This window comes from Mesitornis unicolor, unplaced genomic scaffold (assembly GCF_000695765.1).
Source record: "Mesitornis unicolor isolate BGI_N332 unplaced genomic scaffold, ASM69576v1 scaffold7065, whole genome shotgun sequence".
Lineage (NCBI taxonomy): Eukaryota > Metazoa > Chordata > Aves > Mesitornithiformes > Mesitornithidae > Mesitornis > Mesitornis unicolor.
The window spans coordinates 25,098-40,456 of NW_010187467.1; the positions used below are offsets into that span (position 1 = coordinate 25,098).

General features: G+C 49.0%; 1 protein-coding gene across 1 annotated transcript in view; it reads right to left on the reverse strand.

Moving 5' to 3' along the window:
• Positions 1 to 8,206: 8,206 nt before the first annotated feature.
• The window catches only part of OPHN1 (oligophrenin 1), a gene marked incomplete at its 5' end in the record, with an annotated part of 37,494 nt that continues 30,341 nt past the window's right edge, over positions 8,207 to 15,359 (reverse strand). The window contains 5 exons of the mRNA XM_010185454.1: positions 8,207 to 8,249; positions 9,018 to 9,068; positions 10,036 to 10,201; positions 12,564 to 12,863; positions 14,114 to 14,261. Coding sequence (XP_010183756.1) covers positions 8,207 to 8,249; positions 9,018 to 9,068; positions 10,036 to 10,201; positions 12,564 to 12,863; positions 14,114 to 14,261 — 708 coding nt within the window. The remainder of the gene's footprint in view (positions 8,250 to 9,017; positions 9,069 to 10,035; positions 10,202 to 12,563; positions 12,864 to 14,113; positions 14,262 to 15,359) is intronic.

A 15,359-nucleotide genomic window follows, 5' to 3' on the forward strand; every position in this document is an offset into this window, starting at 1 on the left:
TGGCTGTTTGAACAGTGTATGTTTTATATGAAAAGGTATGCCCCATTTTATGTATTGCTAAAGATACCTATTGAATGCTCTAAGGGAGTTTCTTTTCTGATTGCACACTGATTGCAACTAAATATTCTTCAAGAGGTGAGTCAGTATGTGCCAGTATTAATGGAAACTTTTAGGTTCATCATTTTTTTTCTGGTTAGGTACTGCCCAGTTTTCAGAGGTCCTTTCGTGGCACGGTTGGGGTGTACACTGGCACAGGCTGGTGTTGGTATCTGTCTCCAGCTTTCTTGTAGCTGATTCTGGTGATAGTATTTGCACTTGGGGGACGACGACAGTGTCCTTTATTTCTGCCCTCTTTGACTGCACAAAGTGTCCTTGCACTGTCAGGCAGAATCCTGGAATTCCAAAGTGGTAGCTGTTTTTTTTCTAGCTGTTTTGGAGCTGACTTTTAGCAGCACAGAAATACTTTCTTGGTACCGTTAACGACTGACCGATCGCGCTCTGCACCCTCATGCCCTGGTGCCTGCTATCAGAGGTCAGAATACCTGACCACTGCATCAGATGCCTTCATGGCAAGGGGATGGGCAGTGGCCACCAGCCCTGCACAGCTGGAGCTGCAGGGATGGAAACCGAAGGGCAGCCGCTGCGGATGGGGGACTCCAGCTCCAGTCTGGTGTGGGTCTGGGGCTAACTGGTCCAGGCTGCAGCTTCCCTGTGCCCCTCAATGCTCGCCCAGGCAGCACGGAGGGACTTTTGTGCTCATTCCCTTTGAAAAAAGGCAAGGGAACCTGCACTTGGGATTCAAACAGTAAATATCTGCACCGCACATTAAAACCACAGCAAATTTATAAGAAGCTGCTCTCTGTGCTGGGTATTCTGTGTTCTGTGGCGATTTAATGCTGGTTTTTTATTTGTTAACATGTTGTCTCTGTAATAAAAAGAGTTCTCTATATTGATATATTTTATTTTCTTTGTAATAAGCCAAAAAAAGCTCATTGCTGGTGCCTTTTTTGCCTGGGGAGGACTCCCAGCCCGCAGCTGCACTCGTGAAACCAACAATGCGTAATGTCTTTGCAATTGCTCATTCACCATAGCTGAGTAAAGTCACAGAGCAAACACCGCAGGATTACCAAGAGAAAAAGAACAAGTAGCCAACAGAAAGACTTTTCAGGTACAATAACGAGATTATTTCCCTAGGCCTGGTTCCAAGGTAAGGACTAAGCTTTCGGCTCCATACACCTAATGTGGAAAAAGCCTTTGCCCCGTCTCGGTGGGACTTTGCTGCTGGTATCCTCTGCAAGATGTGTGAAGAACACACAGATCATTTTGTTACGGTTGCAGTTGCTTTACGGTTGCAACACTGTAGCCTTTTTCTTCAGTGACCTTTAAAAAATGGCAGCATTTTGCCCAAATTAATAGCACCCCAGGCTAAATTCTCCCTCTAGAGAAGGGTGTTGGTTGGATTGTTGCCACTGCTCTCATTTTTTGTTTCTTTGAATTGGAACTGAATGCATTGAATAAGGAAAGTAAAGACCTACAATGTTTGGACGTCATCCAGACCAAGAGCAGTGACAGCAGCGAGATGCGATGGAGGACACCCAGGAGATGGCCATGACTCGGAACCCACCATAGGGGCCTGAAGGACGTTTCTTCTTGTAACCAAAAAGAGGAGCCTGTCCGGCATCCAGGGTAAAGACAACCAATGACACTATGCTAGAGGAAATTGAAGTACTCATTTTTTTTTATGGTTTTAGTCCATGCTTGGGTCCTGCGCAAGCCTTCAGCCTGTGCTGTGCCACAGGGCAGACCTTCCTGCTTGGTGTTCAGCTCTTTTTTTGTAATCTTAAAATCTGTTGTTGTTCTAAGTACAATAAAGGCAGAATCTCATTTGTTGGAGCACTGCTCTATGTATTTGGCTTCTGTTTCAGTTATGTGCATAAAAACATTATCTGGTGTGATTGAATACTAGCTATTGAAGATGCCAGGAATAAGTAAGTGGGTAATTTTTCAGTGGACGAGGCTGTATGTTGGGTTATTCGTAGAGTATTTTTCACAGTCAGATTTCTCTATTACTCACATCTGAACTGTTAATTCATTTACATATCAATTAACTAATCCTTTCATATATGCCTCTTTGGGTCTTTCAAACGGAATTTCATTTGATTAAGGAGCTAATAAAGGCCAGTGTCCTCCTTTTGTTGTTGTTTTCAATATTGTTATGAGCAGTTGTAAATCCATTCTGCTAGAACTTCTTTATAAAATTGACCCGTGCTTGCCAAGTAATAAAAAAACGCCGCTTATCAGCCTGTTTTTTTAATTCAAGGTACAGATGTGAATGCTGCACAGGGTGAAGATTTTATTCACTGCAAGACAAACCAAGCATCTTGGGTGAAGAAGAATCCCTCATCAGGCCACAAAAAGCTGGAAATGCTGTGTCTAATTGCACAGTGGTGGTATGTGTGCCAGCGCAGGCTGAAAGCACGATGCAAAAACCCTTGCCCATGTGGAGCAGGGTCGTGTTTAGTCATCTGCAGATCTGCTCTCGTCCCTCTCTTTGAGTCACAGCTAAAGATGAATGAGTTATTTTCAAAATTCATCCTTAATCGACACTGAAAGAACCACCACCATTCACTGTGGTGCCATCTCAGATACCTGTCAATGTCTTTGAGACCCAATGTCCCCCCCCATCAAACCTTTACTTGGCTACCAGTGTCCCCTGGGATGTTCAGGAGTTGCTGGTCAAATGTATCATGGGGTTGAACAGCAGCAACCAAGTGAGGAATCAATCTTGTGGGGTTTGAGTGGGGTTTTTTTTGGCTGAAAAACATCTGTCAAGCAGCCTTTAAAATGGCTCCATGCTTTAAAGCAGGTTGCCTGCCTTCGCACTTGAACAGCCAGCGGGACATTTTTAAAACAGATAAAATTGTTCAGTTTCCTAAGGTGTAAATGCTTTAAACACACATTTTGACAGAGGTTTACCTCCTGGGGGCTCTGGGATCACTGGCAACCATTTCCCCTTTCATTGAAGAAATTTTTCCTAATGTCCCATCGAACCCTCCCCTGGCACAACTTGAGGCCATTTCCCCTTCTCCTATCACTTGTTACCTGTGAGAAGGGACTGACCCCTGCCTCGCTACCCCCTCCTTCCAGGTAGTTGTAGAGGGTGATAAGGCCTCCCCTCAGCCTCCTCCAGGCTGAACCCTCCACCCCCAATTCCCTTTGCTGCTCCTCATAATTCCTGTGCTCCAGACCCTTCACCAGCTCTGTTGCCCTTCTCTGGACACGCTCCAGCCCCTCAATGTCCTTCCTGTGGCGAAGGGCCCTGTGGTGCCCCCAGTCGCTGGGATGTGAGAGCCGCCATGTCCTCGCCTGTTCAATGGCAGGCTTGCCTGTCTCCCGTTGCTGTTGAGGTTGGCACCTCGGTACATTTGGCACCTCCTGCGTCCCACCCGGGCGGAGCAAACAGTGGCGAGCGCAGCCGGGCGAGGCGCCGGGCCCTGCTCTGCCCTGCGCCGGGCTCAGCCGCAGACCTCAGCGGGGTCACGGTGACTCCTGCGCTCCTGACACAAGGAGTCGGCCAGCCCTGGGGTTTGCTCCTTGCCCAGAATTGCACCCGCCAGCGGGCAGATGCCAAGGAGAGGGTGAGCAGGGCCCTGCGGCCTGGCCCTGCCGGAGCAGAGCAACCACAGGCGCATGGTGTGGTGCTAGGATGAGCCCCAGTGGGATGGGAACCAGGAGGGACCAAGGTGCGGAGGACACGGAGCAAAGGACACCAGATCCTGAGGGGGAGAAGGGTTGTATTTCTCTAAGCCTCCATGGGAACAGCAACAGTTTAGGTATGATTTCAAGCATCTTCAGAATGTCTGCCTTTTAGGACCTCTCTCATGGGCTCTGATAGAGACTGGGAAAATGTTTCTTCCATAAACCTTCTGAAAATATAAGGAAAAAAAAAATCAAATCACAGCTTTTACCAGCTCAAAGCATCTCCTGATTTTTTAAGCCAATTGCAGGACTTGTTTTTTGGTGGCCCAACTCTTGATTTATGGATGTATAGGCCAGGGAACGCTCCTGATGGTTGCCAAGAAAACGTCCGGCGTAGAAAGCTGATCCTAAATCAGAGTGTTCAGCTGGGTAATTGTGCAGCCAGTTGGGCTGGAGTGAATTATGAAGCTTAAAACTGAGACTCCGATCTTGCAAGAAGTCCTGCGCGGATTCCTGCACCTTTGCGGGTCTCTGTGCAGCACATAAATTTAAGATGTCAGTGCTCCACTAAGTACATTTCAATTCCAAATTTATCATACAGATGTGTCTACTGAACTGTGCCTTTACCCTCTTCCAATTCTTCCTCTGGGAAGTCCTCGCTGAGGTCCAGTCTCAAGCTTTGAAACGTCTTGTTTTGATAGCTTTCCTCTGTGTAACAACTTGCAAGGTTTCATTTATGCTGGAAAATATTTTTCTTGCTCCAATGAAATCAAAACATTTTCCTTTAAGAAAGCAAACCACGCACCTGTGGGTTGGGACACCAGAATTGTTGGGATAATTCCTCAGTGCTGGTTCCAATCTGTCATCACTGGCTACAAGGGCTGATAGAAGAAGAAAACAGTTGGGGTTTTTTTCCCCATGAAACATTGGTGTTTTGAAGGCATCCATCCCTGGAAAAACTACAGTCCCAAAAGGAAACTTCTGAGAAACAAGGAGCCAGGAAAAAAGGAAAAAACCCCAAACCCCTCAAGCTGTTGCTTCAGCTTGTGCTGCTGGGGTCTCAGAACTCTGTGCCCATCCCAGACAGGGATGCTCTGGCACAAGAGGGGCGGGATGTGCCCCTGGCAGTGCCCGGCCAGGGATGATGTGTGTGGGGCTGTGCCTGCTGCCACCCCCCCAGGGCCGGCCACTGCTTTGCAATGCTGCCAGTTGTTTCTTCCCAGCTTTAACAAGGATCTTCTGTTAGTCCGGGGTTTGCAGGGAAGCAGTTCCCATCTCAATGCCACCATTTCACACCCCTAATTATTGCTGACAAACTTCACCCCATCCTCCCGTATGCCAAAGGTAACTCAGCAGTAACAGCCTGAAAGAATTCCAGGGTAAAAGTCAGGAGAAGGGTTGTAATCACAAGAGAAATGCAATTTTGTTCAGGGGGTTAATCCCCTGCTCCTGCCCCCACGCCAGAGGGTACACACCACAGCCAAGACGGGGGGATCGCCTGCCCCACGCTCCCCCCAGAACAGCCCCCTCTCCTCTGTGGTTGCCTCAGCCGGGTGCTTCTCCATAAATTCAAGCTCAAAAGCAGGGAGCAGCAGCTCCCGTTACAAGAGAGAAAGCTCTTTTCTCCTCTAAGAGGTCTTTTTGTTAAAGAAAAGCAAGAAGCCTGCAAACCAAGTGCTAATGAACAACATCGCAACATCAGAGCTGAGAGGGATGGGAAAAACAGACATGAGGAGGGGAAAAAGATGCCAGACAGAGGGAAAGAAGCTGGTGCTGTGTCTGCAGTAATCATAAATAAGCAGAAAGGTGCTTATGCTGACAGAGGCAGCTGAATGCGAATCAGTGAGCTGAAGTTAAAAGGAGAAAACACTTAAAACCCACGTACCGTCAAACATGCCTCTCTGCTATAGCGTGTTTAACACCCAAATGTTGTTTAATGAAGAAAACAAGCACATGTGGGCTCTTTTTCAAAACTTCATGGAAATTTTATAAACACTTGAAGAAATCTATGCTTGTACATGACAGAATGGCTCCGGTGGCTGACGGCAGGGGCCCTGCCGTGTGTGGGGTGAACCCCGTGTTCTGGGGCACCAGCAGCAAGGATTGTGCCTCACAGCTGCCCACAACCCAACACCCCCCTGCTGCTAGTGCCCAGTGTTCAGCCGTGGGCATGGAGGAGGGAGAGCCAGCACAGACACACGCGTGACGACGACTTTAAAAGAACACAGTGTAATACGTTTCTAATAAGCTGCTTCCCTCCATCCTGTACAATGTCAGACTTAAAACCAAACTACCTCCACAGAAGCCCGCACAGCCCCAAGAGGGGAAGGCATTTTGGGAAATGCTGGCCTTCTGAGGATGAACCACTGGCCCGATGTCTCTGGGACAGCCACGGGGCTGCCTGGGTGCTGCAGAGGCTTCCCCAGCAACCACAGCCGTTCTGGGCCGCTTGGAGCACCCCTCTCCCACCTTTAGTCTCGCTGGCTCAGCCTTACCTGATAAGAAAACCACGATGCGCTCTGTTTTGCTGCTGCTCACCCCTCCCAGCTGCTCTGAGAGGGTGCGGCCGAAGGGGCTCACCTTAGCTTTGAAAAGCCCTGAGATGCTGATGTGCATAATACAGTCTCTAGGCGTCGATATCACTGCTCTGTTTTGGTTTTTTTAAAGCCACTTTTAGGTGCCACTGTTCAAAGCAGGAGTACGGGAGCGAGCAGGTGGGCACCACTGCAGCCCGAGGGAGCAAAAGCACCATTGACATGAAACCTGTGTGCCTAGTCATGCCAGAATTACATTCAGCACTAACGCAGACAGGCGCTGGATGCACACACAAGGCGAGCACTGGGAGATGGCACGGGAAGGACCACAGCAGCATCCTGCAGGCAAACCTGTGCCAGGCAGGACACCAAGCACACTGGAGAGGATGGAGCACCCAGGAAGCAGCTAATGGGGATGTCTGGATGTTTTGGGAATGCTCCCAGCACCCAAGGGAAATAATTCAAAACAGGGAAGCTGTTCACTGCCTATTCACAGGGAAATGCCACCGCTCTGGCACTGAGCCCTGGTGTCAGCTGCAAGCACAGAAAAGCCTCTACTGCTAACAGTGGAAATGGGGGTGGTCCTGGCTAAGAGAAACCTCCCAGACCAGAGGGCATCATCTACATGTGAGGAAAACGCACTGGACATTGCTCGAATTGGAAATGAATGTAACAAGCAAACAGGAAACTGGGTGCCCCTTAGAAAAATGGTGGGCTTTGACCCATATTCAGCAAATTTCAGTTCCTTGCCACCTTTAAGCTAGACCACCAGAATAACTCTGAGGAGAGAGACTTCTTGGTGGGCCTGTGGGAAGCAGATCTGGTGGGAGAACAGCTCGAAGAGGAAGAGGAAGACCTCATCCTCCTCCCAGCCAAGCTCAGGCAAAGCCCCTTGGCCCAGCCCTATCTGCTGCTGTGGTTCCCAGAACAGGGGCACACTGATGCCAGGGAGGACATGATGAGACTTCCCGCAGAGCTAAGCACGATGGTCCCCTCAATCCCTGCCCCGTCTGCCATAGCACAAGCAGCATTTCCAGTAACATACACGGCTCTCCTACACACTGACAAACACACTAGAGCTTACTGAGCAGGGAAAACATAACATAAAGGAAGGAGCTCCTCACAGCAAGGGGTCCATCTCAAACCCCCTTGCATCCAAGCAAGAGGAGTCAGCCCCCAGCATTTTGACTCCAACATCTGCCCAAGGTCACCCTTGCCAAGGTGTATTTCCCAAAAAGTGAGCAGATAAATGGTCACTTCTGTCCTCTGCTGTCCCATCTGCAGCCCATCAGCTGGATGGCTCTGCTGCTGCTGGCACACATGAGCATCCTTCGCAGTCTGTGCAGAGAGGAGCGGCGGGAGGACTGGGAACAGTTCAACACAAACATCCGGGTCGGGCCTTCATCGTCTTCTCCCTCTCTTCTAATTTCTTGAGCCATTTTATGACAGCATGCTCTGAAATTATCGTCCGGTAAGATAGCTGCTCTCCAGGGGCACTGGAACTGGGAAAGTCTTAGCTGCGACACGTCCGTTTCACAAGGACAGAAGATCTCCTGGGTGTAGCTGGGCTGAGGTGCTTACAAAACCTGCCTGGAAGAAAACAAGCACACCCTATGCAGCAGTGGAAATTCAGCGGCGATGGCAAAACCACAACCAGAGCAACGTCCAGATCTCAGCACTGCCAATTGCAGGGCTCACGTTTACCCTGAGTGCTGCAGCAAGGAGGCTCAGGAAGGGCAGAGCAGGTGGATTTACCCTGCCAAACCACCCCCCAGTGAAGAGCACAGACACATCCAGTCATTAACTTTCCTTCTGCAAGGGTTTTCTACAGGAAGGACATTTCTCCTAATCTTTCTTTTGAGATTCCCACTGCTACCACTGGATTCCCACTACCCTGTAAATGTTGATTTTGTGTTAAATGTGTGCTTTTGGTTTATTATTTGATTTACTGTTATAAACACGTACCTTTTGACTCAGCTCTCATCACCTGGGATCCTGCCTTGTGGTGATGAAGAACTGTATGTAAGGAAGTAGAAGAATACAGAAAAAAAAGTCAATGCAATAAAGCAAGCTCAAACTCAGATCCACAAACGTAAATAGAGGGCTGGGTGACAGGCAGGTCAGGGATATATTTTTCAGCATAACAAGTGAGCTCAGTAGCAGACAACATTTATCACTCGCGTGCAAACCTGCTCGCACTTTTGGCAGAGGCTGGTGATCTTTAAAAGCAGGAAGCTGAAGCTTATTTGAGCAGATATTGTTACGAACGCAATCTGCTGCCACAAACCACGCTTGCAGTTCAGAGCCCTGCCATCCCAGCCTAGCCCGAAGGCTTTGGTCCCCAAGCTATCACTCCATCACACCGTACCTCTCCAGGGTGGAGCTACGCCTGCACACACATCGCGTGTAGGAACTTCAACTCTCCAGTCTCGCATCTCTGATCAGCTGTGATCTAACCAGCCCTTCTCCTTTCTCCCACGACCTTATCTCTGCTCTTTGCAAAGGCTGAGAAGCAAGTACAATGTGTACTATGCTGACTTAGATCCACGTACAAGATAAAAATGATATTCTTATTACTTAGCAGGTTTACATTTAACTTATCAAGTCTGTATCTGGATTCACATTTTACACTTTGTGCTCATTGTTCCTTTCTAGCTAAGACCCATCTTCTGCCCATGAGTATGAGGCAAGAAAGGTCATGGCTGGGGTTCGTGCCTCGGAGGGAGCACCTTACGCAGCCCAGCTGCTCCAATGTACACGCCAACCTCCCCGTGCCAGGCTTACTTGCTTGTTCTTCGGGAAGCTGTCTCAAAGAACTTTGTCCTAGAGGCGACCCTAAAAAAGAGAACAAGAGAGGTCTCTCCAGTTATCTGATAGGGCCTTTTGTTAATTAGATCTCATCTGTGCCAGGGAAAAGAGCAGTGGCATTAGCAGACACTGAAGACGACCACCTTTGGACGTGCTCCTCGTGCTGCCAGCTCCATTCCCCTCTGTCTTCTCACCACCCTGGCCAGGCAGCACTTGATCACTGGGAGCTAGGCTGCCTATTTCCATGCTTTTGCTTATAAACCTACTCGCTGGTTTATAAACCTGCAGCCATCACTTGTTACGGCCTCTCCTTCAGTTTTTGTGTGCTTCATACTCAGCTTCTAACCGTCCTCACAGAAAGAAAAGTTCTAACACGCGTCTCAGGAGAGCGAAGGCAAGGCCTGTTCCTGCGCTTCATCGAAGCCAGTAGGGTTTCTGTCTCTTTAAAATCTGAAAGAAACCTGATGATGAAGCTGAACTCCATCCAATTTCCTTATGAGAGATCCAAGTTGGATCTTGTCCTTCCCAGGGAAGTGTCTCATTTGAGAAGCTTGCCCAGAGGCACGGAGGGAGGGGCTCTCCAGCTTCACTGACACAGAAATAGCAGAAAGGGTGACAGGACAAAGTTCAGCTCCAGGGCTGTGCTTAAGAAGGTTCAGAGCTTTGTTCTTCTCACGTGTGCCTGCCTTTGCTGTAGCCACACTCTGCTCCCAGGCCATGCTCTCTGCACAGCTTTTCAACGTGACATTCAAACCCGCGCTTGTACTGATGTTGAAGAGGACATCCACGGGCTCCAGCCATTGTACACCACTGGTGCTGGAAACCAACATGGCATTTCTCCTCCTCTTCCAAAATTCCTGATAGGTGACACCAGCTCCTGCCGCCCGGGCTGACCTTTTCCCCTCACACACACCCCAAGCCCCTGAGTCCCGGCAGCTCCCTCAGGCTGAGCTGCTCCTGGGTACCATGCAAATGCCGAGGGCTGCTGACTTACACAGATGAAGGCATCTCTTCTGCTGTGCCTGCTATCAGGTCCGGCCTCTGCTCCAGCCTGAGGGGGACAGGAGTCCTGCACGGCGGGTCTGGAGGTCTCACAGGGGGACGCATTATCACGGGTTTATCACCATGGGATCGTGGCTTAGGGACACTGTCATACTCGCCTGCAAGGTTGAGGATTACAAACACTGAGTATGAAGCTTTGGTGGAGGGCTAGATGTTTATCAAGAGGCATTAAACAAGTCAGTGGGCTTAGTTCTGCCTGTCTGTCTGCCCCAACATCTCCTCTTTGACAGCAGCCAATAGCCAGGATTTAGGGAAAGTATCAGGAAAAGGCACTTCCCATTCTGCCTGCCCCAGCACAGCCTTCCTGGCACTAGGAAAGAGGGGCTGATGCTGGACCCTGTGATGACAAACCTGATACAGCTGTTGATTGCAAAGATGACATTGCCTGGGAATGACAAGTTTCCTTAAATAACCTGTGCAATGCTGCTCTTCACAAGCGAGAGGAATGGCACAAACTGGTGATCCCTGCAGTCTGGGGCTGCTGCATCTCTGAGCTGTTATCTCAGACAGCAGCACTATCTGTCCTCTCCCCCTGCTCTCTGCTCTGCTCACAGGAGTTCCTGCCTCAGCTGCTTTTCTTCCCCAAGATCCAGCCAAACTCATTGTTCCCCTTCCAGGGTCCAGACCCCCATGGTACATTTCTGCAGGACAATGATCCTCATGATCTTCTGGCCATTTAAATGGCTCAAAACCATCTTAAGGGCTGGGTTCCTGCCTTTCTGATTTAGAGAGTCCCGTTTCTGATTAGAAATAAGTCAAAGATGTTTTTCTATTTAGTAAGATGATTGATTGCTGCATCTACTTAACCAAGGTTTTGTCAGCCCTTAGTTACTGAACCTTATTATATCCTGGTGTGCTAACTCAAACAGCAGTCCTTAACCAACACTCTTCTATGCTTGCATTTGTAAATTCTGCTCCTAAATTTTCTCCTTGGTAAGCTGAATAACTCAAATTTCTCAGTAAAAGGCCTGTTTTCTAATCCTTCCACCTATACCTCTTCTTAGTTTCTCCAGTTTTTCAAAACTATCCCCAAACTGTGCACACCAAAGCTTAATACAGTGTTCTAGCACTGATCTGCAAGTATCAACACTGATGTAATACAGAGTCATTACTGCTTCAGTGTTCTTCTATGCATACGTTGAAGGATCAACACGGCTCATTTCATTACGCTGTGGCTCCAGGACATGCTGTCAGCACGCTACATGTGATAATGCAAAACCATAAAGCCTGGAAGCACTATACGCAGCTGATGTCTATAAGCCAACTTTAAAAGCTATCTCACTCTTCCAAAAGCAGATATCCATCTACCATTTATGTGACAAATTTAAATTAAGCCAGTAGTGTCAGTCGGAAGAATTTAATGTCTGTGCTGCCCCGCCAGGCCTTTCTTCTCCCTACCCATTGCAACACGGGAGACATTTGTCAAGAATGCAACCTGGTTTTTATTTTCTTAATCCAGGACTGTGAAGCTATCAGGGTATGACAGCATCTAAAAAGCACTGGAAAGTGCAGAGGAAAAGCTGGCAAGCTGTAGAAAGCAATATATTTTTTATTACGACCATCATCCTGAGCACTTTGTAAAACTCAGCACCAAATACTTGCTGTACTGTCCCACAACCAGCTCCTTGGCATTGCAGGGGAGAATGGCTACAGACACGCAGATAAACAAACACCAATGTACCTTCCTCCACTGAAACGGTCACTGCAGCTCAGATCTGGCCCCAAACTAATTATTTCTACCTGTAATAAATTTCTGCATAAAGCTTGTTAGAATACAAATAATAATTATTATTTGTATTTAACACCAACAGATGAACTGCTGAAATAAACATTCCCAGGAAAGCCAAAAGCTATGTCACAGGGTGGCTGACAGATAAAACCATCAGAAATTAAAATGTGAAAATGACTTTTGCCATTTTCCAGGAGAGCACTGACAGTCCAGAGTGCTTGTTGTCAGAATAGGCATAAATCACTTTGGGTTTAATGATCTTCATAGCAGTACTCAAGCCTGAATCGTGCAAGTCCACTGAGCACAAGCATAGGCTCAGCTACTGCACAGAAAGGCTGCTTCGTCTGATGCTGGTGGCTCTGCCCAGCTCAGCAAAGAGGCAGCGCTGGCACCAGCACCAGTACTGGCACCAGCATGGGCTCTGCAGGCTGCTCCAAAACCCCACAGTGAGCAACAGACCAAAAGTATCCACTGTCTGAAATAAAATGGGACAAGTCAGGATACCAAGACTGGATCAAACCCTCAGGCTGTGGGCCTGTGCTCATCTCAAGCTATTCAGGTCTCCCAAGCCCTCCTGCTGAGCTACATCAAGAGGACCAAGGCGAGAAGCCCACCACTCGCTCCTGCTGCATGATGTGCAGTGGGGAGGGCTGGCTTGAGCACCTTGAGCTTTCCCCGAGAGGAAGGCACTCCTCTGTCTTGCTTTGGCTAGGACTGCCGCACACACTTACCCTCTCTGCCGTAGATCCCTGGCCTGGGCGCCGGTCTTCTGGCCTGCAGCGTGGAGGTCTTCAGAGCAGGGCTGGCCACCACCCCATTGGCAGCTTTGCTGGCTGGCTTCACCCCTCCATCCTGCAGCCTGGCCACCAGCTTCCCCACCTCTGCCTCGGCACGTGGGTCGGGCCGACCCTCAGCAGGGGGACGCCCTGGTTCGTCCCCCCCCAGACGGGGCGCAGGCAGGCGGCTGCGGTGCAGTGGCTTGGGGGCCTCTGCTCCGCCACTGCCGTTGGGGGTCTGGCTGTGTCGGTCCACTGCGGAGCCAAGGGGACAAAGAGCCATCAGGTTAGGAAGCAGCACGGAGGTGTTGTGGTCTCTGCCCCGTGGCAGCGCAGAGACCTGCCCCAGAGCTGCACAGCTGCTGCAGTACTGAGGGACAAGCACACGTGTGGCAGGGTATCAACAGACCCTCACCCTGAGCAGACACAAATAGCAAATGGCTCATGCAGATGCCAAGCAATAAAGAAAACTGAAACAGTGCTGAATATCACAGAATACACTTGCGTGTTTCTTTTAAATTTCCAGTGCTCTCGCTGATGAGAAGTTATGTACCATGCTTTTATGTCTCTCCAAAAATCATACATCTCATTGCTCTTGCTGTGCTAGAGACCCACACAGAGGATGCAGAAGTGCTGCTATGAAACCAATTGCACCCTGCAGCCTCAGTGCAGTCGAACACTAATGCTGCTGCTCCCAGTTTGGAGAAACACTTAAATGCAAGGCCATATCTAACTACATAAGCAGTCTTGGGATTTTAAAGAGTAATTCAACTCAATCATGTTTTGCCATTGCCAAAAAGTACATTTGTAGTATTAAGCCTAAAACATCATCAAAGCTCTGGAAACTGTAACAGAGAAAAAGACCTTTCATCTAGGGCACAGCTTGCAACGGCAATTAGAACGAATTGAGTGGAGAGAGAAACATGATTTTAAATTGATGTGCTCCTTACAACCAAATGAACTCCACAACAAAGGTGTACTTGGTCTAGAAGAATACTGTCACTGGGTCCCGAAAAACTGCTTCAACGTTCCTGCTCTGGATGTAAAAGCCAGAGGCTGAGCCAGCCCTGAGACCCTCTTGGGACTGATCTGCTCTGGCAGGACAAGACTCCATCAGCACGCAGCCATCCCCAGCCCAGGCACACTCGCTCCTGTCCCACCAACTCCGCTCCTCAGCATCAGTTTGCAGTTTTGCCTCTGAAGCTACAGACCTTTCCACTGGGCTTCTCCTACGCAAGAAGCAGTCTTAGTTTAGCTAACAGAGACTGCTGCAGAGAACAGAAAAAAAAAATTCCCATTGAGTTTGAATTGTGAGATGACGCAGCCTCTGTGTGAGGACATTTTTGCTTTCCTTTCTCACTGAACAGCAGACCTCACTATCTGCCATGTTCATGGCCTGGGAAGTGCAGTCCTGCTGTTGTTACCTCCACCACTCCTGGAAAGGTGTTAAAAGAAATGGGAGGGGGTAAGCAGCAGGCGAGGCATCAGTAAGCAGCTGTACTGACCTCCACTTTCTTCCACAGAAGCACCGAAGAAGACGGGTCTTTCCCTCAGAGGCCGTTTGGAAATGGTGATGGGTTTGTGCCGCCGGGCAGCCACTCTGGGAGGAGGCACCGGGGGAGCAGTGGTGTCTTCTGGGGGGCCGGAGTAGATCTGTAAAGGCAGGCAGGTTTAGATGACCCTCCAGTCCCATCAGGTCTAATGACATCCTCAGAGGCTCACCTCATTAACCTGGTGTCATTAAAAGGTATTAAAATAGAGCATGGAGTCGGGAGGTTGAGCCACACTTGGACCACAGCCCCACCTCCTGCACGGCAAGTGGCTGCCTGTGCCCAGGGCTGCCCTGCTCCTCTCTGCCCTTCCAGCATGCACAGAAGCCATCTGCGGCCTGAGGCACCTCCAACTGACCCAGGAGGGCTGGAAAAGCCAGGGCTGCTCCAAACAACCCCGACCAGAAGGGCTAGAGCATAAAAACGGTGCTGCTAAGGAGTTTTATCTCCTTTTCTTTTCTCACTGGTCATATAGTGCCTATTTGGTTTGGGTTTAATTTAGAGGTTCTTATATAAATAAGTGGGTTTTTTTAAGAGCTGTAAAAGAATTAAGCTTTTGGGCAGTCTCTGAAGATTTGAATAAGGACAAAAACCACTTGCTCTTGTGTTTTTCCCACAGATATTAACTAAACTTATATCAGGCTTTAAAAAGTGAGTTACTATGGACAGGGTGGCACGAGCTGCTGAGACCCAAGGCCGTGTTGCTCATCCTGGGAGAACACGGAGCTGGTCCCTTCCCAGCTGTCAGCAGAAAACGGCTCAAGCCCAGAGGACAAGAGTTGGTGCCAGAGCCACCAACGAGCAGTCACTGCTCCCTTGGTGCACGTTTTGTTGTACAAGAACATCGTGTCACCCAGAAAGATTTTAAAATGAAGGAACTGAACATTCTGATTTGATTAAGTACACTGTTTTTATAATTCAAAGCAAAAGCCCATTATTTCTTCTCGCTGGCAAAGAGCAGTTCTGGGAAAACAAGATGCTGGTGCTGGTACACGGTCATTGCTCCTGACTTAGCCTGCCCTACTCTGTATGAAGGAAGGAGGAGTACCACATTCACGGCAAAGACCCAGACAAGCTCCAAACACCGATCTGGTCATTTCAGCTGCTTTACTTCTGCTGTTGGTGACACACCATGGCTGCTGACGCTTAATGCCAACAGAGGCTCTGCCCTTTGCAGGGGTAGTACATTTTCTCCACTCCA